The 27073-nt window shown below is 43.7% G+C and overlaps 1 protein-coding gene across 2 annotated transcripts in view; it reads left to right on the top strand.

Annotated features, from left to right (window-relative positions):
- Window positions 1–27073, top strand: part of acsl1a (acyl-CoA synthetase long chain family member 1a) — a 57692-nt gene that overhangs the window by 1759 nt on the left and 28860 nt on the right. For both annotated transcript variants that reach the window (XM_029673394.2, XM_029673393.2), the window contains exon 2: window positions 26216–26415. In XM_029673394.2, coding sequence (XP_029529254.1) covers window positions 26221–26415 — 195 coding nt within the window. In that variant the 5' untranslated portion in view covers window positions 26216–26220. The remainder of the gene's footprint in view (window positions 1–26215; window positions 26416–27073) is intronic.

Raw genomic sequence — 27073 nt, 5'->3', positions numbered from 1 at the left:
AATCTGGAGTAGTCCGCATAATTAAAAAATATATATGTTGTCAGTAGTAGCATGCATTCATGCCTCTTTGAATTCAGATATGAAGTGATGTGTTGACTGACAACCATGTGGTAACTTCTACAGAAGATCTTCTCATGCCTTTTATGATATATTACAAAGGGTCTGGTTCGTATTTGTATGTTACAGATGTTATATCTCTCCAAATGTGCCACAAAATAGACCCGGAAACATATACACTGCTCAAAAAAATAAAGGGAACACTTAAACAACACAATGTAACTCCAAGTCAATCACACTTCTGTGAAATCAAACTGTCCACTTAGGAAGCAAAACTGATTGACAATAAATTTCACATGCTGTTGTGCAAATGGAATAGACAACAGGTGGAAATTATAGGCAATTAGCAAGACACCCCCAATAAAGGAGTGGTTCTGCAGGTGGGGACCACAGACCACTTCTCAGTTCCTATGCTTCCTTGCTGATGTTTTGGTCACTTTTGAATGCTGGCGGTGCTTTCACTCTAGTGGTAGCATGAGACTGAGTCTACAACCCACACAAGTGGCTCAGGTAGTGCAGCTCATCCAGGATGGCACATCAATGCGAGATGTGGCAAGAAGGTTTGCTGTGTCTGTCAGCGTAGTGTCCAGAGCATGGAGGTGCTACCAGGAGACCGGCCAGTACATCAGGAAATGTGGAGGAGGCCGTAGGAGGGCAACAACCCAGCAGCAGGATCGCTACCTCCGCCTTTGCAAGGAGGAGCACTGCCAGAGCCCTGCAAAATGACCTCCAGCAGGCCACAAATGTTCATGTGTCTGCTCAAACGGTCAGAAACAGACTCTATGAGGGTCTGACGTCCACAGGTGGGGGTTGTGCTTACACAGCCCAACACCGTGCAGGACGTTTGGCATTTGCCAGAGAACACCAAGATTGGCAAATTCGCCACTGGCGCCCTGTGCTCTTCACAGATGAAAGCAGGTTCACACTGAGCACATGTGCCAGCCTGGAGACGCCATGGAGAACGTTCTGCTGCCTGCAACATCCTCCATCATGACCGGTTTGGCGGTGGGTCGGTCATGGTGTGGAGTGGCATTTCTTTGGTGGGACCCTACAGCCCTCCATGTGCTCGCCAGAGGTAGCCTGACTGCCGTTAGGTACCGAGATGAGATCCTCAGACCCCTTGTGAGACCATATGCTGGTGTTGTTGGCCCTGGGTTCCTCTTACTGCAAGACAATGCTAGACCTCATGTGGCTGGTGTGTGTCAGCAGTTCCTGCAAGAGGAAGGCATTGATGCTATGGACTGGCCCGCCCGTTCCCCAGACCTGAATCCAATTGAGCACATCTGGGACATCATGTCTCGCTCCATCCACCAATGCCATGTTGCACCACAGACTGTCCAGGAGTTGTAGGGAGGTCATACAGGCACGTGGAGGCCACACACACTACTGAGCCTCATTTTGACTAGTTTTAAGGACATTACATCAAAGTTGGATCAGCCTGTAGTGTGGTTTTCCATTTTGATTTTGAGTGTGACTCCAAATCCAGACCTCCATGGGTTGATAAATTTGATTTCCATTGATAATTTGTGTCATTTTGTTGTCAGCACATTCAACTATGTAAAGAAAAAAGTATTTAATAAGAATCATTCATTCAGATCTAGGATGTGAAATTTTAGTGTTCCATTAATTTTTTAAGCAGTGTTTTTTTTTATGACTGTATGCCTGAAGTAGGAGATGGACCACAATGTGTCTATCTTTTTTATTAATCAAATGTGGAAATCCTCAGGAAGTTTAGGCCTAGTTGTTGCTTAATCTTGAATCTAACTGCAGTTAGCTGTCTAAAGTTAGACATGACACACTTTAAATCTACAATTGCTACATCCCTTTGTGGACTTAAATTGAGATGGATAAACTCAGCAAAAAAGAAATGTCCTCATTGTCAACTGTTTATTTTCAGAAAAGTTAACAAGTGTAAATATTTGTATGATCATAACAAGATTCAACAACTGAGACACAAACTGAACAAGTTCCACAGATGTGTGACAAACAGAAATGGAGTAATGTGTCCCTGAACAAAGAGGGGGGTCAAAATCAAAAGTAACAGTCAGTATCTGGTGTGGTCACCAGCTGCATTAAGTACTGCAGTGCATCTCCTACTCATGGGCTGCACCATATTTGCTAGTTCTTGCTGTGAGATGTTACCCCACTCTTCCACCAAGGCACCTGTGAGTTCCTGGACATTTCTGGGGGGGAATGGCCCTAGCACTCACCCTCTGTTCCAACAGGTCCCAGACGTGCTAAACGGGATTGAGACCGGGCTCTTCGCTGGCCATTGCAGAACACTGACATTCCTGTCTTGCAGAAAATCACGCACAGAACGAGCAGAAAAGTTGGTGGCATTGTCATGCTGGAGGGTCCTGTCAGGATGAGCCTGCAGGAAGGGTATAACATGAGGGAGGAGGATGTCTTCCCTGTAACACACAGCGTTGCGATTGCCTGTAATGACGACAAGCTCAGTCCGATGATGCTGTGACACACCGCCCCAGACCATGATGGACCCTCCACCTCCAAATCGATCCCGCTCCAGAGTACAGGCCTCGGTGTAACGCTCATTCCTTCGACGATAAACATGAATCCGACAATCACCCATGGTGAGACAAAACCGCAACTCGTCAGTGTAGAGCACTTTTTGCCAGTCCTGTCTGGTCCAGCGACGGTGGGTTTGTGCCCATAGGCGACGTTGTTGCCGGTGACGTAAGACAGGTCCTCACCAGACAACAGGCCTACAAGCCCTAAGTCCAGCCTCTCTCAGCCTATTTCAGACAGTCTGAGCACTGATGGAGGGATTGTGCATTCCTGGTATAACTCGGGCAGCCATTCTGTACCTGTCCCGTAGGTGTGATGTTCGGATGTACTGATCCTCTGCAGGTGTTGTTACACGTGGTCTGCCACTTCGAGGACGATCAGCTGTCCGTCCTGTCTCCCTGTAGCGCAGTCTTAGGCGTTTCACAGTACGGACATGGCATTTTATTGCCCTAGCCACATCTGCAGTCTTCATGCCTCCTTGCAGCATGTCTAATGCATGTTCCCGCAGATGAGCAGGGACCCTGGGCATCTCTCTTTTGTTTTTTTTCAGAGGCAGTAGGAAGGCCTCTTTAGTGTCCTAAGTTTTCATCACTGTGACTTTAATCGCCTACCGTCTGTAAGTAGTTAGTGTCTTAAAGACCGTTCCCACAGGTGCATGTTCATAATTGTTTATGGTTCATTGAACATGCATGGGAAACAGTGTTTAAACCCTTTACACCTTTACATTGGAGATCTGTGAAGTTATTTGGATTTCTACAAATTATTTGAAAGACAGGGTCCCGAAAAGGGACGTTTCTTTTTATTATCACGTTTCTATTCTTATCACTTGTGAATGATGCCCAGCATGTGCAGTAAGGCAACTTTTTCAAATCATAGGCACACACATGTAGCCTAGCCCATAGGCCTATATGTTTTGATAAGGTTGGCATCTAACTAAACAGGCCAAATAACTCCAAATGTAGCCTATAGTCCTAGGTTCCCTGGAACACCGTTAGAGAACACAGCCTAGTGAAACATCTTCTCATAAACCCAGTCATTGCACAAGCGCATGTGAAAACTGAGCCATTACAATGACAACTAAAAGATACCAAAAAGCCTGGCTTTTTTTGCATGGCTTATTTCTTTGCATCGGGAAAAATATGGCTTTTCTTTATAAAAATAAATTTCATGCAATTCTACTACACTTTATATGACTGGAGACACTAGCAGAATCTTTTTTTTAAATGACAAATTACAGGGTAGCCTACTCTGCTGAAACTGACAAATGGCTCAATAAAAACTACATTGTCCATATAATAGGCCTACAAGAAAGGGAGAGAAAGTATAGTAGTCCATCTAAATTGGAGGAGGAAATAATAAAAAAAAAAGTAAGTACCACTGACTCAACAATGATGATAAATGGTGAATGTGCGCACTCACCTGGGATATTGCCGATGCTCTCCGTTGGTGCCAATAAGATGGGCTATACTGTTGTTCGCTCAGTTAACTTGAGAATTTTGATAACTAAAAGACAGATGAGTTGTCTCCTTATCTTCTCTTTACAGCATTTACTTTCCAAACCATGTTTTCCTGAAATTTGTATTTTGAAATATTGCCATATGCCTGGCTTGGCGCCTCCTACTTTTCAGACAGTCGCAATTTAACAATTAACCTTCCCCAATTATGTCTGCTGCATTTCCTTCCGACTATGCAATACGATTTATAATCAAATGATTTTCCGTGGCCAAATCATGCTTTACTAGCCTATTTTGAATTTTAATTTTGTATAGACTAGAGTAGGCTATATAATTTTAATTCAATTTACTTTAGGAAAAGCTTCCCCTAGCCTTATGGATGCACTGCCTCTGCTTGCATATTAATAACAACCTCATTTGCTATTTGAGTACAGGCTATGGATTACTATTTTTTTGTAGGCCATTCTAAATAATTGGTTCCATCTATAGGCTCTATGTAAAGACTAGATTAAATTAAGAGGTGAGAATTATCAAGTGCTTGTCAAATTGTGAATGAGAGACTGAAGTGTGTGTAGCCTGCGCAAGAAGCAGAGCTCATTACTTTTTTTCCCTTCAAATCATCCTTAGTTGCATCATGCAGGCTTTAGAAAGTATTACAAATCTAAAAGTTTAGCCTAATGCTTGTATCACAACTGAAGTGTCATAAATAACTCTAAATGAAGCATATAGGAGGACCTGTTTCTTTGTTAATTGCTCAACACAGAATAGCCGCATGTGCGCACTCGTTTGGAAATCGTTTGGAGAAAATATCAGTTTTATTCAGCTATGCTTATTTGTATTCCACATACTGTAAAATAATGCCACATAATTCTAAGCAAACCATGTCTGTTAAATTAACTTGTGTAGCCCACAGCCATATGGAATAGCCCGATCAGGGCCTAACATAAGGTAAACTCAGAATATTTTGTTCTTCTGAAATGGGCTACATTTTCTTTAGACTTGTCTAAAATAAATAATGTATTTATTGTGATGTAGGCTATATTAAATGGATATTAGACTTTTTAAAATATAGATGTTCCTACGGTCTGCATCAGTGGTTTGAAGGCTCTGTGGAAGCTAGGAGATGCTAAACGTGTTTGTTAATTCAAATGGTCCGTTACTTTGAGACCGACAGTTTCGTGACCCTCTTTCCATTTAACCAGCATCCTCACCCAAAGAGCACTGACTGACACCGGATGTCCGTGGACATATTTTTTTTTAAACTCCAGGTGTCATGTCATAGCTGACACCTCATTCTTTCTGCAGACATTTTTTTATTATTAATTCAGAGCAGATATTTAAGCGTTTATGGAAAACGTGGTCACCTAAAGGAGATTTTACTGAAATTCTTCAACAAACTTTGTACCTGCACAGTACTTCCAGTAAATGTGTTTTTGTCTGTAAATTGTTAAGTAGTCCTTGTGCATAGAGTTGTATGGTTCGTTACTTTTAAATCAATTATTTATTTATTTCGCCATAGATTTTAAGTTGCATTGCCGCTACCGTGGAATTGCCCATCAGTAACACGGGTCTTGTTGGCTCGTAACCAACCATGCTATTTTTTTTTTTTTTTTTTTTGCGTTGTTTATAACTTGTTTTGTACATGGTGTTGCTGCTACCGTCTCTTATGACCGAAAATAGCTTCTGGACATCAGAACTGCGATGGCTCACCTTAAACTAGACCAAGAGTTCTTCTTCAATGAGTCGGAGGGGAAGGATATAATACAGACACCAGGCCCAGATCCCTGTTATTCGCTGAAGAAGGAAATGCAGATTTTGTGGAAAGAGATCTGGGTGCCTTGTGCGGATCAGGCGATGAGTGGCTCATCTGCCTATGCCTTCCATCCTGCTAGCTAATGTTCAATCGCCGGAAAATAAAATGGGACAAACTGAAAGCATGTTTATCCTACCAACGGTACATAAAAAACGGTAATATCTTATGTTTCACAGAGTCGTGGCTGAACGATGATATTAAGAATATACAGCTGGCGGGTTATACACTCTTTCGACAGAACAGCAGCCTCTGGTAAGACACTGGTCGGGGGCCTATGCATTTATGTAAACAGCTGGTCCACAATATCTAAGGAAGTCTTGAGGTTTTGCTCGCCTGAGGTAGAGTATCTCATACGCTGTAGACCACAATTCTCTAAGTAGATAGTTTCATCTGTATTTTTCATAGCTGTCTACAAACCACTACAGACCGATGCTGGCACTAAGACCGCACTCTGAGCTGTATACTGCCATAAGAAAACAGGGAAACACTCATCCAGAGGCGGCACTCCTAGTGTCCGGGGACTTTAATGCAGGGAAAACTTAAATCAGTTTTACCTCATTTCTATCAGCATGTTAAACATGCAACCAGAGGGGAAAAAAATTCTAGACCACCTTTACTTCACACACAGAAACGCGCACCAAGCTCTCCCTCGACTCTTCTGATGGCATTGAGGAGTACACCACATCAGTCACTGGCTTTATCAATAATTGCATCGATGATGCGTACCCCAACCAGAAGCCATGGATTACAGGCAACATTCACACTGAGCTCAAGGGTAGAGCTGCCGCTCCGACACTCGTCGGATGTGACGGGGCCTGCAAACTATTAGACTACAAAAGGTAACAGAGCTGCCCAGTGACACGAGCCTACCAGATGAGTAAAATACTTCTATGCAAGTAACACGGAAACATGCATGAGAGCATCAGCTCTTCCGGATGACTGTGTGATCACGCTCTCCACAGCCAATGTGAGGAAGACCTTTAAACAGGTCAACATTCACAAGACCGCAGGGTCAGACAGATTACCAGGATGTGTACTCTGAGCATGCACTGGCCAACCTGGCAATTGTCTTCACTGACATTTTCATCTTTTCCCTGTCTGCGTCTGTAATACCAACATGTTTCAAGCAGACCACCATAGTCCCAGTGCCCAAGAACACGAAGGTAACCTGCCTAAATGACTACCAACTCATAGCACTCACGTCTGTAGCTATGAAATGCTTTGAAAGTCTGGTCATGGCTCACATCAACTCCATTATCCCAGAAACCCTAGAACCCCTCCAATTTGCATACTGCACCAGCAGATCCACAGATGAATCTGTATTGCACTCCACACTGCAGTTTCACACCTGGACAAAAGGAACACTTATGTGAGAATGCTAATTCATTGACTACAGCTCAGCGTCCAACACCATAGTGCCCTCAAAGCTCATCACTAAACTAAGGACTTCAGGACTAAACCCCTCCCTCTAACTGGATCCTGGACTTCCTGACAGGCTGGCCCCAGGTGGTAAGGGTAGGTAACAATACATCCGCCAAGCTGATCCTCAGCATGGGGGCCCCTCATGGGGTGCGTGTTCAGTCCCCTCCTATACTCCCTGTTCACTCATGACTGCACGTCCAGGCACAACTCCAACTCTATCATTACGTTTTCTGATGACACCCGTGGTAGGCTTGATCGCCAACAATGATGAGACGGCCTATAGGGAGGAATTCAGAGACCTGACCGTGTGGTGCAAGGGCAACAACCTCTCCCTCAACGTGATCAAGACAAAGGAGATGATTGTGGACTACAGGAGAAGGAGGACCGATTATGCCCCCATTCTCACCGACGGGGCTGTTGTGGAGCAGAATAAGCGCTTCAAGTTCCTTGGCATCCACGTCACCAACAAACTAACATGGTCCAAGCACGCAACGACAGTCGTCAAGAGGGCACGACAAAACCTATTTCCCCCTCAGGAGACAGAAAAGATTTGGCATGGCTCCTCAGATCCTCAAAAGGTTCTACAGCTGCACCTCCGAGAGCATGGTTGCATCACTGCCTGGTATGGCAACTGCTCGGTCTCCGATTGCAAGGCACTCCAGAGGGTAGTGCGTATTGACCAGTACATCACCGGGGCCAAGCTTCCTGCCATCCAGGACCTCCGTACCAGGCTGTGTCAGAGGAAGGCCTTAAAAATGGTAAAAGAAACCAGCCACCCTAATCATAGACTGTTCTCTCTGCTACTGCACGGGAAGCGGTAAAGGAGCGCCAGGTCCAAGAGGCTCCTAAATAGTTTCTACCCCCAAGCCTTAAGACTCCTGAACAGCTAATCAAATGGCTATCCAGACTATTTGCAACCCCCCCCACCTCTGGAATGCTGCTGCTACTCTGTTATTATCTATGCATAGTCACTTTAAGACTATGCATAGATAATAACAATCTATATGTAGGGCTGGGCTATATATATATATATATATATATATATAAAATTCACCTTTATTTAACCAGGTAGGCAAGTTGAGAACAAGTTCTCATTTACAATTGCGACCTGGCCAAGATAAAGCAAAGCAGTTCGACACATACAACGACAGAGTTACACATGGAGTAAAACAAACATACAGTCAATAATACAGTATAAACAAGTCTATATACAATGTTAGCAAATGAGGTGAGAAGGGAGGTAAAGGCAAAAAAGGCCAGGGTGGCAAAGTAAATACAATATAGCAAGTAAAACACTGGAATGGTAGTTTTGCAATGGAAGAATGTGCAAAGTAGAAATAAAAATAATGGGGTGCAAAGGAGCAAAATAAATAAATAAATTAAATACAGTTGGGAAAGAGGTAGTTGTTTGGGCTAAATTATAGGTGGGCTATGTACAGGTGCAGTAATCTGTAAGATGCTCTGACAGTTGGTGCTTAAAGCTAGTGAGGGAGATAAGTGTTTCCAGTTTCAGAGATTTTTGTAGTTCGTTCCAGTCATTGGCAGCAGAGAACTGGAAGGAGAGGTGGCCAAAGAAAGAATTGGTTTTGGGGGTGACTAGAGAGATATACCTGCTGGAGCGTGTGCTACAGGTGGGAGATGCTATGGTGACCAACGAGCTGAGATAAGGGGGGACTTTACCTAGCAGGGTCTTGTAGATGACATGGAGCCAGTGGGTTTGGCGACGAGTATGAAGCGAGGGCCAGCCAACGAGATGGTGGGTAGTATATGGGGCTTTGGTGACAAAACGGATTGCACTGTGATAGACTGCATCCAATTTGTTGAGTAGGGTATTGGAGGCTATTTTGTAAATGACATCGCCAAAGTCGAGGATTGGTAGGATGGTCAGTTTTACAAGGGTATGTTTGGCAGCATGAGTGAAGGATGCTTTGTTGTGAAATAGGAAGCCAATTCTAGATTTAACTTTGGATTGGAGATGTTTGATATGGGTCTGGAAGGAGAGTTTACAGTCTAACCAGACACCTAAGTATTTGTAGTTGTCCACGTATTCTAAGTCCGAGCCGTCCAGAGTAGTGATGTTGGACAGGCGGGTAGGTGCAGGTAGCGATCGGTTGAAGAGCATGCATTTAGTTTTATTTGTATTTAAGAGCAATTGGAGGCCATGGAAGGAGAGTTGTATGGCATTGAAGCTTTCCTGGAGGGTTGTTAACAGTGTCCAAAGAAGGGCCGGAAGTATACAGAATGGTGTCGTCTGCGTAGAGGTGGATCAGAGACTCACCAGCAGCAAGCGCAACCTCATTGATGTATACAGAGAAGAGAATCGGTCCAAGAATTGAACCCTGTGGCACCCCCATAGAGACTGCCAGAGGTCTGGACAGCAGACCCTCCGATTTGACACACTGAACTCTATCAGAGAAGTAGTTGGTGAACCAGGCGAGGCAATCATTTGAGAAACCAAGGCTGTCGAGTCTGCCGATGAGGATGTGGTGATTGACAGAGTCGAAAGCCTTGGCCAGATCAATGAATATGGCTGCACAGTAATGTTTCTTATTGATGGCGGTTAAGATATCGTTTAGGACCTTGAGCGTGGCTGAGGTGCACCCATGACCAGCTCTGAAACCAGATTGCATAGCAGAGAAGGTATGGTGAGATTCGAAATGGTCGGTAATCTGTTTGTTGACTTGGCTTTCGAAGACCTTAAGGCATGGTAGGATAGATATAGGTCTGTAGCAGTTTGGGTCAAGAGTGTCCCCCCCCTTTGAAGAGGGGGATGACCGCAGCTGCTTTCCAATCTTTGGGAATCTCAGACGACACGAAAGATTTTTCAGCTCTTTCAGAACTTCAGCTGAATGGATGTGGGAGAAGGAGAAATGGGGAAGGCTTGGGCGAGTTGCTGTTGGGGGTGCAGTGCTGTTGACCGGGGTAGGAGTAGCCAGGTGGAAAGCATGGCCAGCCGTAGAAAAATGCTTATTGAAATTCTCAATTATGGTGGATTTATCAGTGGTGACAGTGTTTCCTATCTTCAGTGCAGTGGGCAGCTGGGAGGAGGTGTTCTTATTCTCCATGGACTTTAGTGTCCCAGAACTTTTTTGAGTTAGTGTTGCAGGAAGCAAATTTCTGCTTGAAAAAGCTAGCCTTGGCTTTTCTAACTGCCTGTGTATAACGGTTTCTAGCTTCCCTGAACAGCTGCATATCACGGGGGCTGTTCGATGCTAATGCAGAACGCCATAGGATGTTTTTGTGTTGGTTAAGGGCAGTCAGGTCTGGGGAGAACCAAGGGCTATATCTGTTCCTGGTTCTAAATTTCTTGAATGGGGCATGTTTATTTAAGATGGTTAGGAAGGCATTTAAAAAAAATATCCAGGCATCCTCTACTGACGGGATGAGATCAATATCCTTCCAGGATACCCCAGCCAGGTCGATTAGAAAGGCCTGTTCGCTGAAGTGTTTCAGGGAGCGTTTTACAGTGATGAGTGGAGGTCGTTTGACCGCTGACCCATTACGGATGCATATATATATTGTGTGATGATTAAACGTCTATGGTATCCTATTTTGCTCTCGTTTATTTTGTTGTCGCAAATCACACTTTACAGCAATATTTTTTGTCAATTGGACGACGCTTTGCGCTTTGCGTTCTTCCACGTGCCGTGTGGAAGAATTTGCATCACAACCAAACATGGAGGAGAGTGAATGTGACAGATCACGGCGACACGGAACTTGTACCTAAAAGAGGGGCTACTTCGGTCCGATGGACGTGGTTTGTGAAGTCTGACACTGACCAGAAAACCGTCCTCTGCTAAATATTCGTCAGGCCGGTACTGACAACGGGCTCAAACACCACTAACCTCTTACATCCTACGCAAGAATCATGTGAAACAGTACGGAGGGAGTATACAGATGAGACCAACGAAAGTACAGTCGAGCGCTCAACACAAACCCCCCCCCCGACTCTGTTGCAAGAGGCTTTTTCCCACGGCACACCATATGGCAAAGAATCACGAAGATGGAATGAGAACAGCTGCCGTTATAACTTACATCTGCAAAGACATGGCCCCAATTTACACGGTTGAGTAACGGGGGTTTCGTGAATTGGTGCTAACACTCGACCCAATGTACCAAATACAAATTGATATGCGACACATATTAATGCCAAAATAACACGCAAAACAGGCCAGCCCCCCTAAAGTGTTTTTTATATATATATATATATATATAGTGGGGCAAAAAAGTATTTAGTCAGCCACCAATTGTGCAAGTTCTCCCACTTAAGATGAGGCCTGTGTCAAACGTTTTCTGTAAGTCTTCAAGGTTTTCACACACTGTTGCTGGTATTTTGGCCCATTCCTCCATGCAGATCTCCTCTAGAGCAGTGATGTTTTGGGGCTGTTGCTGGGCAACACTGACTTTCAACTCACTCCAAAGATTTTCTATGGGGTTGAGATCTGGAGACTGGCTAGGCCACTCCAGGACCTTGAAATGGTTCTTACGAAGGCACTCCTTCGATGCCCAGGCGGTGTGTTTGGTATCATTGTCATGCTGAAAGACCCAGCCAAGTTTAATCTTCAATGCCCTTTCTGAAATCTTACGATACATGGCCCCACTCATTCTGTCTTTTACACGGATCAGTCGTCCTGGTCCCTTTGCAGAAAAACAGCCCCAACGCATGATGTTTCCACCCCCATGCTTCACAGTAGGTATGGTGTTCTTTGGATGCAACTCAGCATTCTTTGTCATCCAAACACGACGAGTTGAGTTTTTACCAAAAAGTTATATTTTGGTTTCATCTGACCATATGACATTCTCCCAATCTTCTTCTGGATCATCCAAATGCTCTCTAGCAAACTTCAGATGGGCCTGGACATGAACTGGCTTAAGCAGGGGGACACGTCTGGCACTGCAGGATTTTGAGTCCCTGGCGGCGTAATGTGTTACTGATGGTAGGCTTTGTTACTTTGGTCCCAGCTCGCTGCAGGTCATTCACTAGGTCCCCCCTGTGTGGTTCTGGGATTTTTGTTCACCGTTCTTGTGATCATTTTGACCCCACGGGGTGAGATCTTGCGTGGATCCCCAGATCGAGGGAGATTATCAGTGGTCTTGTATGTCTTCCATTTCCTAAATAATTGCTCCCACAGTTGATTTCTTCAAACCAAGCTGCTTACCTATTGCAGATTCCGTCTTCCCAGCCTGGTGCAGGTCTACAATTTTGTTTCTGGTGTCCTTTGACAGCTCTTTGGTCTTGGCCATAGTGGAGTTTGGAGTGTGACTGTTTGAGGTTGTGGACAGGTGTCTTTTTATACTGATAACAAGTTCAAAAAGGTGCCATTAATACAGGTAACGAGTGGAGGACAGAGGAGCCTCTTACAGGTCTGTGTTACAGGTTTGTTTGTAGGTGACCAAATACCTATTTTCCACCATAATTTGCAAATAAATTCATTAAAATTCCCGTGATTTTTCTTCTCATTTAGTCTGTCATAGTTGAAATGTACCTGTGATGAAAATTACAGGCCTCATCTTTAAGTGGGAGAACTTGCACAATTGGTGGCTGACTAAATACTTTTTTGTGTGTGTGATACAATGATATTTATAGAGCTATATTTTCGCACATTTTATACATTCATATTCTGTTATATGCTTAATTTAAAATTTGCACCAAGGTTCTAAATAAAAGGAGAAAGAATCAAATATGAGTAAGTACATTTTTATATGTTGAGTATAATTCAAAAGGGAATTAGAAGTAGGCCTTTACATGTGGTCATTTTATATAAACTATTTATCCATTGATATTACAGAATGTGCAATATCGTGATATGTATCGTTATCGGGATATGAAATGACCTATATCGTGATATGAGATTTTGGCCAGATTGCCCAGCCCTACCTGCACATATTACCTTGACACCGGTGCCCCCCGCACATTGACTCTGTACCGGTTCCCCCTGTATATAGCCCCGCTATTGTTATTTACTGCTGCTCTTTAATAATTGGTTATTCTTATGTCTTTTTTTAGGTATTTTCTAGAACTGCCTTGTTGGGTAAGGGCTTGTAAGTAAGCCTTTCACTGTAAGGTTTACACCTGTTGTATTCGGCGCATCTGACAAATAACATTTGATTTAATTTGCTGCGGTGCACACAGACCAATTGCTCTAGTTTACAAACTTGTGATTATCATGCGGAGGATTCTTGTCCTGTCAGCTTTGAAGTACAATGACCGCATTCATCCCAAACCATTCAAGGGAATCTAGAAATGGAGGCATGTGGTGTGGAAACTCTTGGTCCTCTCTCTCTCTTTCGTCTCGAATGTTCGACGTCTCTCACATGAGAATCTAGCATTTTCCACTTCAGATTGCGGAGCTCTCGCTCTCCTGTTCTTTCTTCCTCCCTCCCTTCTCACACCACTCTGTGGAACAGGGCCAAGGGTGCACTGCCTCTCCACCACGACCCGCCTGCTCCGCTCATCTTTGGCGGGGGTTACTAACGGCCAAAGCCCTCAGGCCACAGCAAGTGAGCCTTTATTTACACAACACTTCTACCAAGACTCTGACCACGGCCTGGTCAAACAGGAAATCGGCACTCGGGCAGGGTCGGTATTAGGTAATAAGGTATTAGCGCGTCATTGGCAAGAGCCCCATTCCATTGAGTGTAAAGTTAGAGCTTACCTCTGTCTCTGTAAACGGCTAAATGAGCTAAAGCTGATGAGATTAAGGGTATTTAATACTTTCCATTGATAGTTAGATGCTAAATGGATATTAGTCCAAATTCTTTTGAGTTTTGTAGCATTTCGGCGTGGTGATTTTTTAAATTGTTTGCGAAGAAAATCAATAGCCCCTAAAAAAAAAAAAAGATTAATAATAATGTATAGCCACGGTGGGATCGGAGTGCTGTAATGAACTGTTTATAGTTTTATATGTATGAATGTGCATTATAACATTTGGGGTTTAGGCCTAATGGTTCTTCACCACTGGATGACAATTTATCCTGTGACACTAAGTCTTTTTGAGCTGAGGTATGAACCGAACCATGACTCATGGATTTAGGAAACCTTTGCACGCCTGCATTTTATTTGAATGTCAAGACCGCAGGTTTGGCGCTTTGTTTGATGCTACATGTAGAGAGATGCGTACAGAGCTATTCTCTTTTTGATCATGGTTATGAATGGCTTTTTGACAAACGCACATGCAGTTTGAAATTAAACTGCAATTAAACTCTGATTTGATCAAGTATGACTTTGAAATTGTCCTCTACCATGTTTTTAGGATTCATAGCCCAGACTCAGATACTTAGGTGCAATCTGTAAATGTCATTTCCAAATAAAAGTGCTGACCCTGGTTTTATTTGTAAATGGGAGTGATGGGTCTTGGCAAATAAAGGGATTCTACACTCTGCAGTGTGTTGGTGGGAGCCTCATGGAAACTTGGCAGGTTAGGAAAGCCTGGTCCTACATCTGTTTGTGCTATATGGCTACAGTTAGGCATGAGAATGACCATAGGAGTTGGCAAGACGGAACAAACAGATTTGGGACCGGGCTATGGCTAGTTTTGAAGCCATTTTAGCAGACTGTCTTTTGGTCCTGTTGACCGGGAGGCTGCAGTCACCGAGCCATGCCTGCAGGGCGGACAACCTTCCCTCACATTCACCCCTTCCCAATGTCCCATCTCTCTATGACCCTGTACAGTGTGTTCGTTACCCAGCACATTTGATTTCCTCTCGGGTCACCTGCTGTCCTCATGAATGCCTCTCTCCCCACCAAAGTCACATTTGTGTCCAAAGCGGAGTGGGGATTGAGGGTGAAAGATGAGGCTGTGTCCGTGCGGGGCTAATTATAGAAGGATGGATCGCTTTGCAGTTACCTCCACCTCCCCACCCCCCTACACTCAGTCCACAACTAGCCACCTCAGTCACACTAGTCTGGATTGACCTCCCTGCTATCCTTGCAGTAAAATACATCTATTATGCTTCCCCCAACGCGTGTGTGTCTCGTACGTTAACTCTATGTATAGAATGACGATCCCCCTGCCCCTTTACTACATCATCCAGAGCTATTTGTAGCTAATGCTGTTGAATTATCAATGAGGCATCAGCGCTTAACAAATCACAACACTCATGCGCACACACACCGCCTATTCAATAACTGAATAGTGCATGGCAGTTGAGTTTTTTTTTCTGTATGCCAAAGGTTGTTGCACTAGGCTAGAGTATCCATACTGTGCTAATTCAGGAGAGAATAAATATGGTGCTGCTGATTTCCTCCAATTTATGGGAGTTTTCACATCACTGAGACTGGAAGCCTGTTGGTTTTGGTCCTGAGAATTCAAGGTGGATTCAAGAGGGGCTTTTCAGGAGGGTGCAACGTTACAGAATTGCATCTTCCTGAATGTTCTATCTCAAAGTGAGCTCTATTTGAATTAGATTTATGTCAATTGCCAGGTTCAGAAAGTCCCACTTACTGAATACACTACATCTAGAAGTAGAGTTGCTGGTATTGTGACAGTGTAAGCCCTCTGGTCATTTCTAACTGTAAACAATTGAAACTGAGCTAGCACGCCGCTTTCATACACCTATAGCAGTTTAAATCCCTAGTCTTCTAAAGAATTCCCTTAATTTTAGCTTTAGAGGATATGTTTCTGGACCAGGCCTTGGAATGGGCTTGGCATTGTATCTGAAGCAGGCCTATGAGTGGGTAGGGGCTAGGGGTTGTATCTGGAACAAGCCTAGGAGTGGGAAAGGTTTAAAAGCCTGGCTTCAGGACTTGGGATAGTGTGCTTAATACAGATCCCAGTTCATTAACCTTTGACTATTGGATATTCTTATAGGCACTTTAGTATTGCCAGTAACAGTATAGCTTCTGTCCTTCTCCTTGATCCTCCCTCACATCAAACAAGGAAAACATCGACAACAGCCACCCTCGAAGCAGCGTTACCCAAGGGGAACAACTACTCCAAGTCTCAGAGCGAGTGTTTGAAACGCTATTAGCGCGCACCCCACTAACTAGCTAGCCATTTCACATCAGTTACACCAACCAAATCTCGGGAGTTGATAGGCTTGAAGTCATAAACAGCGCAATGCTTGAAGCATTGCGAAGAGCTGCTGGCAAAACGCACAAATGTGCTGTTTGAATGAATGCTTACGAGCCTGCAGGTGCCTACCACCGCTGTCACTGCTCTATCAAATCATAGACTTAAATATAATAACACACAGAAATACGGGTCTTAGGTCATTAATATGGTCAACACTATCATTTCGAAAACAAAACGTTTATTCTTTCAGTGAAATACTGAACCGTTCCGTATTATATCTATCGGGTGGCATCCCTAAGTCTAAACATTGCTGTTACGTTGCACAACCTTCAATGTTATGTCATAAATATGTACAATACTGGCAAATGATTTCTCAGCGAGCCAAACGGCCCAAACTGTTGCATATACCCTGACTCTGCGTGCAATGAATGCAAGAGAAGTGACACAATTTCACCTGGTTAATATTGCCTGCTAACCTTTTAGCTAATATGCAGGTTGAAAAATATATACTTCTGTGTATTGATTTTAGGAGAGGCATTGATGTTTATGGTTAGGTACACGTTGGAGCAACGACAGTCCTTTTTCGCGAATGCGCATCGATTATATGCATGCAGGACATGCTAGATAAAGTAGTAATATCAACCATGTGTAGTTATCACTAGTGATTATGATTGTTTTTTATAAGATAAGTTTAATGCTAGCTAGCAACTTAACTTGGCTTCTGCATTCTCGTAACTCCTCGTGGATTGCAATGAGAGGTAAAAATCTGTCGTTCTGCTCCTGAACAAGGCAGTTAACCAACTGTTCCTAGGCAGTCATTGAAAATAAGAATGTGTTTAACTGACTTGCCTCATTAAATAAAGTTGTAAAAATAAAAAACTGCAGAATCGGCGTCCAAAAATACCGATTTCCGATTATGAAAACTTGGACTCGGCCCTGATTTTAATCGGCCATTCCGATTAATCGGTCGACCTCTAGTTTCAAATACATTACACATAATTTCCGTGCTGGGTTTGAGTTTGTCTGGTTCGATAAACCAATAGAAAAGTCCCAAATCTGGCACTCCAGGCAGGCTCAATCAAATGCTCAAAATTGTTGAAATTGTTAATATATTTGAACCCTGGTGTGGTACTTGTCTGTTGGTCTGTCTCAGGTGTAGGGGAGTTGACTTAATTCAGAATAAGCTCATTCATGGACCTAATCATGTACGATGGAGACTTTCCTTGAATTTCTTTGTTTGTGACTGGGTGTGAGATGGCAACACTTATTAAACTTATTGTTCAGTATTCTCTTTTTTTATTAAGACATACTGTACATTTCCATCTCTTTGATGCATTTTTTGCATTATGTACTGCATAATGCACCACAATGCATGCTTTAGGTGCTCATAGTTGCTTCATAGCTTTCCAAAGATTGGAAAGCTGCCTCGGTCATCCCCCTCTTCAAAGGTGGTGTGACACTCTAGACCCAAACTGCTACAGACCTGTCTTTCTAAGGTCTTTGGGAGCCAAGTTAACAGATTACTGACCATTTTCGAATCCCGCCATACCTTCTCCGCTATGCAATCTGGTTTCAGAGCTGGTCATGGGTGCAGCTCAGCCGCGCTCAAGTTCTAAACGACATCATAACTGCCATCGATAAGAGACATTACTGTGCAGCCGTATTCATCGACTTGGCCAAGTCTTTCTACTCTGTCAATCACAACATTCTTATTGGCAGACTCGACAGCCTTGGTTTCTCAAATTATTGCCTCACCTGGTTTACCAACTACTTCTCTGAGAGTTCAGTGTGTCAAATCCTGTTGTCCGGTCCTCTGACAGTCTCTATGGGTGTGCCACAGGGTTCAATTCTTGGGCCGACACTCTTTTCTGTATACATAAATGATGTTGCTATTGCTGCTGGTGATTCTCTGATCCACCTTTACGCAGACGACACCATTCTGTATACTCCTGGCCCCTCTTTGGACACTGTTAACTAACCTCCAGACGAGCTTAAATGCCATACAACCCTCCTTCCGTGGCCTCCAACTGCTCTTAAACACAAGCAAAACTAAATGCATGCTATTCAATCTGCTTGCCCGTCCAGCATCACTACTCTGGATGGCTCTGACTTAGAATATGTGGACAACTACAAATACCTTTGTGTCTGGTCAGACTGTAAACTCTCCTTCCAGACTCACATTAAGCATCTTCAATCAAAAATTACATCTACAATCGGCTTCCTATAGCGCAACCAAGCATCCTTCACTCATACTGCCAAACATTCCCTCGTAAAACTGACCATCCTACTGATCCTCGACTTCGGTGATGTCATCTATAAAATAGCCTCCAACACTCTACCCAACAAACTGGATGCGGTCTATCACAGTGCCATCTGTTTTGTCACCAAAGCCCCATACACTACCCACCATTGCGACCTGTACGCTCTCGTTGGTTGGCCCTTGCTTCATACTCGTCGCCAAACCCACTGGCTACAGGTTATCTACAGGTCTCTCCTCTGTAAAGCCCTGCCTTTATTACTGCTCACTGGTCACCACAGCAGCACCCTCTCGTAGCACACGCTCCAGCAGGTATATCTGTGGTCACCCCCAAACCCAATTCCTCCTTTGGTCGTCTTTCCATCCAGTTCTCTGCTGCCCATGACTGGAACAAATTGCAAAAATCTCTGAAGCTGGAGACTCACATCTCCCTCACTAGCTTTAAGCACCAGCTGTCAGAGCAGCTCAAAGATCACTACACCTGTACATAGCCCATCTATCTACCTATCTCATCCCCATACTGTTATTTATTGATTTTGCTCCTTTGCACCCCAGTATTTCTACTTGCACATTCATCTTCTGCCGATCTACCATTCCAGTGTTTTAATTGCTATATTGTAATTACTTTGCCACCATGGCCTATTTATTGCCTTAACTCCCTTATCTTACCTCATTTGCACTCATTGTACATAGACTTTATGTTTTGTTTTTTCTACTGTATTATTGACTGTTTTTATTCCATGTGTAACTCTGTTGTATGTGTCGAATTGCTACGCTTTGTTTGCCAGGTCGCAGTTGCAAATGAGAACTTGTTCTCAACTAGCCTACCTGGTTAAATAAAGGTGAAATAAAACAATAAAGTAAATAGGAAGTGTTACCATTTCAATTCTTAAATCTCCTTTTCGGATATGGGAAGTCACGCTTTTTTCTTAAAACAAAATATATATACATAGAATCAACCATATTTACATATCGATCTATCTTCTTAGACCTGGACTGGTGACGTCATCTGGCTTCACTGCCCCGTGTTTTTCTAGGAAGAGCTTTCTCTGAATTGTGTATGTTATAGCAAACTCATAGCTTTCCCCCCATAACAAGGGGAAGCCATTGTCTACAGCCAAACTAAGCTACACTGAAAAAATATATAAATGCAACCGTTTCAAAGATTTTAAGAGTTTAAAGTTTGTATCAGGAAATCAGTCAATTGAAATAAATCTATTAGGCCCAGATCTATGGATTTCACATCACTAGGAGTACAGATATGCATCTGTTTGTCACAGATGACTTAAAAGTGTGGATCAGAAAACCAGTCCGTATCTGGGGTGACTACCATTTGCCTCATGCAGTGTGACACCTCTCCTTCGCATAGAGTTGATCAGGCTGTTTCTTGTGGCCTGTGGAATGTTGTCCCACTCCTTCAATGGTTGTGAGAAGTTGCTGGATGTTGGGGCCTCCCGAGTGGCGCAGTGGTCTAAGGCTCTGCATCGCAGTGCTTGAGGCGTCACTACAGACCTGAGTTCGATCCCAGGCTGTGTCACAGCCGCCTGTGACCTGGAGGTTCATGAGGCGACACACAATTGGCCCAGTGTCGTTAGGGGAGGGTTTGGCCGGCCAGGATTTCCTTATCCCATCGCACTCCGACCAGTCCGAGTGGCTGGTCTCCGATGATCCCACAGGTGAAGAAGCTGAATGTGGAGAGGCTGGCTTGGTTACACGTGGTTTGAGGCCGGGCTGTGTCGCAGCCAGCCTTTATTGGGAGAACCGTGAGGCGACGGGTAATTGGCCCAGTGTCGTCCGGGTTAGGGACGGTTTGGCCGGCCTGGATGTCCTTGTCACATCACGCTCTAGCGACTCCTGTAGGAGGCCCGGCGCATGCACGCTGACACGGTTGCAAGGTGTACAGGATTTCCTCCGACACATTGGTGCGGCTGGCTTCGGGGTTAAGCGTCAAGAAACAGTGCAGCTTGGTGGGGTTGTGTTTCAGAGAACACACAACTCTCGACCTTCAACTTTCCCGAGTCCCATCGCTGCAACTCCCATATGGCCAAGACTAACTACCAATTGGCTATGACGAAAAAGGGGGTAAAACAATTACGGAGGTGGCTTATGGTAGAGAAATGAACATTGAATTCTCTGGCAACAGCTCTGTTGGACATTCCTGCAGTCTGCATGCCAATTGCACATTCCCTCAATTTGAGACATCTGTGGCATTGTGTTGTGACAACTTCACATCTTATTGTCCCCAGCACAAGGTGCTGTGTAAGGATTATGCTGTTTAATCAGCATCTTGATATGCTGCACCTGCGAGATGGATGGATTATCTTGGCAAAGGATGCTCAGTAATAGTGATGTAAATTTGTGTGCAAAATTTGAGAAAAATAAAAGCTTTGTGCATGGAACAATTCTGATCTTTTAATTCAGCTCATGAAACATGGGACTAACACTTTACATGTTGCATTTTTATATTTTTGTTCAGTATAGTTGATCCTTCTCTTGTCAATCCCCTACAGTTATCCTGTATGTGAATACTTTGTTGCAGCATATTCAAAACTTGTGCAGGGCACCAACAAGTAACTTACCATTTAACAACCTGAATTTTACAATTTTATATTTTGAACATGGCTCAGGTTAACCACTCTGTTAGTTTTCCTAAGTAAAAGTATCTACACTCCATATTTTATTAACATCACACGCCATATCCCGGGGATCTGCAAGAATGTTTCTGTATAAACCTAGATCGTCTGACTCATGCACTTGACTTGCCCTGAAATGACTGAACCACATACCACTTTCTTTTTAGCTGTTGACAGTGCTGTATTCTGTGCGTTCTGCGGTCAAACAGACCAGCTGGATTGTGAACCCCCCCCCCCCTCAGTTTTTTCCAATGTCTTCAGTTTTCTAGCTGAGTGGGGTGACTGGTGGGCGAGTGCTGCCATTGGCCCATCATCCTCCCAGGCCAATTATGGAGGGGCTGGCTGGAGGGGGAGAAGCAGCGGAGGGTTACCTTTAGCCTGGAAACGAGTCCCAGCCAAGCCATGTGATGCCTGTGGCATGTCCCTTCTCCCCCGGCCAGCTGACTGAGGCGCGCACATATGTGCCTTATGTGTGTGGTATATACATGCATACAGACGCTTGTATGCACATACCACACACTTAGGAGAGTGGGCAGGTTGGTATGGAAACAAAGATAAGAGTGGGGCTGAGAGGGAAATGACAATGTTTTTAAGTATAGCGAGCATTTGGCTGTGGTAGTTACCCTAGTCTTAATAATTCCACCATTTTGTTTGACCTAAGCAGTTTTATCTAGAGGTTGTTCAGGAAAAACTGCAACATTTACCCTCCTACCTCTTCTTTGTTATCTCTAATTTCCCTGGCAGTGTGTGTGCGTCATGCTACCAGCTATTCCTGTGAATGGTCTACCCCGCGGGGCCTGTTTACATGAGATTAGATTCTTCTTCATTAACATGTTTCAGATGTGATGGCTCTGCCATTAGCAACATTAGCATCCTGGACTAAATCTTCAATCACTATGATGGGGATCTATTCGGGCTTTTGTGGTTGGGGTTGGCACGGTAATTCTATAATCGTGTAACCGACGATAATGGATTAAGACATCATGAAAATGTTTTAATACATTTATATTAGTCGAAGTTTACTTAGACCTTAGCCAACTACATTTCAACTCAGTTTTTCACCATTCCTGACATTAATCCTAGTAAAAAATCCCTGTTTTAGGTCAGTTAGGATCACCACTTTTATTTTAAGAATATCAGAATAATAGTGATTTTTATTTCAGCTTTTATTTCTTTCGTCACATTCCCTATGGGTCAGAAGTTTAAATACATTCAATTAGTATTTGTTATCTTCACCGAGATATCAGCAAGTTAGGCTGGCTATCCCCTAGCTGTCAGTTTAGGAAAGGGGATACCTAGTCAGTTGTACAACTAAATGCATTCAACTGAAATGTTCCTTCTGCATTTAACCCTACCCCTCTGAATCAGAGAGGTGCAGGAGGCTGCCAGTAAGTAAACACAGAACGGTCTCTGATTTGAGTCTTTGGTTGCTTAGACAATACCCCACCCCTGAAGCAGCAGCACATGCAGTCAAGATTGAAGGAGAGGACTATGTATTTAATAAATATATTTTTTATGACGATGGTCACTTCAAAACGTCCATGACCGTCACAGCCCTATTCGTGGTCCTAACCCAGACCGGCACGCGCTTTTCAAGGACTGCCTCCTTGAGTGGAGCTCCAATGAGTGGCTCAGAAGAGGGTCAGCGCCTCATGCGCCTGCTGTTTTGAAAGTGAGCGTCACTCTGTTCATAGAGGTCTACTGTAGCTCAGTCCCCTCTGTGAGCAATTGCTACTACTTCAGGTATACAAGGTAAAGGTACCTCTACTGATACAGAGCAGTTAGTCTCTCCTTTTTCTTGTTGCTATTTTTCAATGATTGTCACAATGTGAATATCATTTTATTTTGAATATTTTCTTAGGCTAAAATGTGACTGCCACTGTTCTTGGAAGTCAAAATTGAGCCATCTTCCTGTCTAACTAAACATTCTCTGTCATCAATAGTGGCAGGCAGTCTAGGGGCAAAGGGCATAGGGTGACCTATTCACTCTTTCCTGTTTCTCTCTACCTCTCACGCTGATCTCTAATTGTGCCAAGACAGGATGAAGCACCTTTGAGACTGCTGTGCAGTTTCCAATGGTAACAAACCTCTGCCCTGCAAAGAAGTGCTTTTTAAGAACAAATGGGATCATCCAAAAACGATTCTGTCACAATTGAAGGGAAATGAGAGTAGAAGTGTAGTTGTCTTTAGTTTTAAAGACCCTTCACGGTTTTAATGCTAAAAGGTGTTGGTTCATGGTGTTGTATTGACTCAAAATGGCTTGCTTCTGAAGCTAAACAGGGTTGGTCATGGTCAGTCCCCAGATGGGAGACCAGATGCTGCTGGAAGTGGTGTTGGAGGGCCAGTAGGAGCACCCTTTCCTCTGGTCTAAAAATATCCCAATTCCCCAGGGCAGTGATTGGGGACATTGCCCTGTGTAGGGTGCTGTCTTTCAGATGGGATGTTAAACGGATGTCCTGACTCTCTGTGGTGACTAAAGTTCCCATGACACTTATCGTAAGAGTATTGGTGTTAACCCCGGTGTCCTGGCTAAATTTCCAATCTGTCCTTCATACCATCATGGCCACCTAATCATCCACAGCTTACAATTGGCTCATTCATCCCTCTCCCCTGTAACTATTCCCCAGGTCGTTGCTGTAAATGAGAATGTGTTCTCAGTCAACTTACTGGTAAAATAATCAAATAGACATGTAATACAACTTTCAGTTTGGCTGAATGTTGTTGTATTGACAGAAGAGCAGTTGACATTGAACATGTTGTGAGGTGACTTTCCTTCAGACTGTGACCTATGATGGTCACTGGTCTCCATGTGGAGAGTGAGTGACTAGAGCCTCAGGGCCTTGTACTATAAGATGCCTCTTTCTTCCTTACGGTAATACTATTCAAAAAAGTATATTTCTTTGTATTTTCATTGTTGGACATATGACTTAACACCAGGAAATACATTTTTATTTAGGAAATATGTTCCCAAGTATTCTCATGCGTTATAGATGTTTGAAATGGGGCGGCAGGGTAGCCTAGTGGTTAGAGCGTTGGACTAGCAACCGAAGGTTTCATGTTCAAACCCCCGAGCTGACAAGGTACAAATCTGTCATTCTGCCCCTGAACAGGCAGTTAACCCACTGTTCCTAGGCCGTCATTGAAAATAAGAATTTGTTCTTAACTGACTTGCCTAGTTAAATAAAGGTAAAATAAAAAATGTTTTAGTGAAATATATTATCTGTTTGGGCTTCTTGTGGTCAATTTGCAGTCTACAAATTATTTTATTTTTATGCTCCAGCACCCCGACTAGCTGCTCAAGAAACAATCGGCCCGCTGCTGGTTATTGTTGACAATCCCTGCTGTAGAAAGTACCCCCACAGTTGTCACATGTTGCCTTACACCCTGGATTATCAATCCACCCCCTTTGCTTGGATCAATTAAACCGTGCTGGATCATGAGATTTAATGCTGACTTCAAGGAAGTGTTTATACAGAGCTCTTGCTTTGTGTGCAGGGAAGAGGGGATTCCAGTGAGCTCACTATCAAAGCACTCCAAACAGGAAATGTCACCACATCTTACTTCCCCACAGAAAATGAGAGGTGCCATGTGCAGGTGTCCTGATATCATGATGGAAACCTGTGTTCAGGATTGGTTTGTGAAATGTTTTGCGCGTCAGTTTGCCCTCCTAAGGCATTCATTATGTTTGCACGTCAAGTGTATGGTGATGGGGAAAACAATAGAATATACAGTGGGGCAAAAAAGTATTCCCACTTAAAAAGATGAGGCCTGTAAATGTTCATCATAGGTACACTTCAACTATGACAGACAAAATGAGAAAAATAAAACCAGAAAATCACATTGTAGGATTTTTAATGAATTTATTTGCAAATTATGGTGGAAAATAAATATTTAATCACCTACAAACAAGCAATATTTCTGGCTCTCACAGATCTGTAACTTCTTCTTTAAGAGGCTCCTCTGTCCTCCACTTATTACCTGTATTAATGGCACCTGTTTGAACTTGTTATCAGTATAAAAGACACCTGTCCACAACCTCAAACAGTCACACTCCAAACTCCACTATGGCCAAGACCAAAGTGGCGCACAATTTGGCCCAGCGTCATCCGGGTTAGGGGAGGGTTTGGCCGGCAGGGAAGTTCTTGTCCCGTTGCCCACTAGCGACTACTGTGGCGGACCAGGCACAATGCACGCTGACATTGTCACCAGGTGTACGGTGTTTCCAACACATTGGTGTGGCTGGCTTCCGGATTAAGTGGGCATTGTGTCAAGAAGCAGTGCGGCTTGGCTGGGTTTTATTCCGGAGGACCCACTGCTCTCGACCACCCACTGCTCTCGACCTTCGCCTCTCCCGAGTCCGTACGGGAGTTTCAGCGACGGGACAAGATTGTAACTACCGATTGGCTACCATGAAATTGGAGAGAAAAAGGGGTAAAATGAAAAAGGAACTATTTTCCTCCCTTGGATTCAGTTTGGTGAGGTGTTGCGCTAAACCCTTTCTCTCCCATCTTGTTTACGGTTTTTATGAAATGTGTAGCTCTGTCAATGTTCTGAAGTGATTTCTTCATTTCCGTCAGCTGCACTGGTCTAAGATTGTATGTGATCAAGGAAGCCTACTATTACTGTCGATTTTAAGCAATCTACTTATTATAGGTGAGTGCAGACAAAGGAAAGGAAGCCATTTGAGAGTAATGGGACCAACCAATTTCAGTAGTATCTACTATGTTTCTAGAACCAAGGGGATGAGATGGGTACAAACAATATGTTGGTAATAAATGTAGATCCACCCTCAACCAAAGCACCTTGAAGTAAAACATGTCACCCCAAATGTGCTCAGTCCTCAGTGTGCAGGGTAGGCGAATGACACGAGGCCGAGGCCTCTGGCGATTATTGCTTTCCCCTATGCAGTTCTTTCATGTCTTTACATATTGAGGAGGTAGTTAGGTGCTAGGGGAGATGGAAATTTAACTTTTCAAATACTACAGATGTGTTACACTAAATGTTTGTTCTCTCTCTCTCTCTCTCTCTCTCTACAACAGAGAAGATGCAGGCCCAGGAGCTCCTGAGACAGCTGCGGATCCCAGAGTTGGAGGATGTGCGCCAGTACATGCACAGCCTGCCCACCAACATGCTGATGGGTGTGGGCGCCCTTGCCGCCCTCACCACCTACTGGTACGCCACGCGGCCCAAGGCCCTCAAGCCGCCCTGCGACCTCAACATGCAGTCAGTGGCCATGGCGGTAAGGGAACGTTTTCGTTACTTCTATTTCTTTATATTCAAATCCCAGTGTGCCCCTTTTTTTTAAATGTTCCAGCACAAGTCCAAAGAGCATAGGTTTCCTTTTGTTTCTGAGACAACTTGTCTAACAGCATAGGAGGAAGTGATGAGGAAATAATGGCTGGATTTGTCATCAAAAAAAGGCTACACGTTTCAAAAGACAACTGTCTATAGATGCATCAGGCTTCATTACTGTATGGCATTGTACTTGTCCACATTAAGTTATTCTTGTGTACATTTCTAAAGAGTGTTGTAATGTTAACTTGGTTTAAGGCGGTTCAGACCGTTAATATGGGTGCTTTGGACAATGTGTCATGTATTTTTAGTACTGTAGCCGTTGGTTTGTCTGCACAGGTTAATATACAGGTTCATTTTATTAACAACACTTTGAAGTGTGGGACCAGATTTCTCTTTCTACTTTCAAAATATTATATCCCAGTAACAGAGTAGGAGGCCAGACAACAAGTGTGCATGTCTGAGCATGTAGTCCAAGACTATTTAGATTTTTGAGTGAGTCACTGTGTGTACTAGTACAGATTGAAGCATTTTACGGGACTCCCCCGATTCAATTGGATACAAAGTAAGTCCCTGTATTTGTCTTGCTTAAGAAGTGAGATTAA

This window comes from Oncorhynchus nerka, linkage group LG11, assembly GCF_034236695.1.
Source record: "Oncorhynchus nerka isolate Pitt River linkage group LG11, Oner_Uvic_2.0, whole genome shotgun sequence".
NCBI classification, from domain to species: domain Eukaryota; kingdom Metazoa; phylum Chordata; class Actinopteri; order Salmoniformes; family Salmonidae; genus Oncorhynchus; species Oncorhynchus nerka.
Note: the sequence above shows the minus strand (reverse complement) of the source record. Positions and strands in the feature narration are given on the sequence as shown.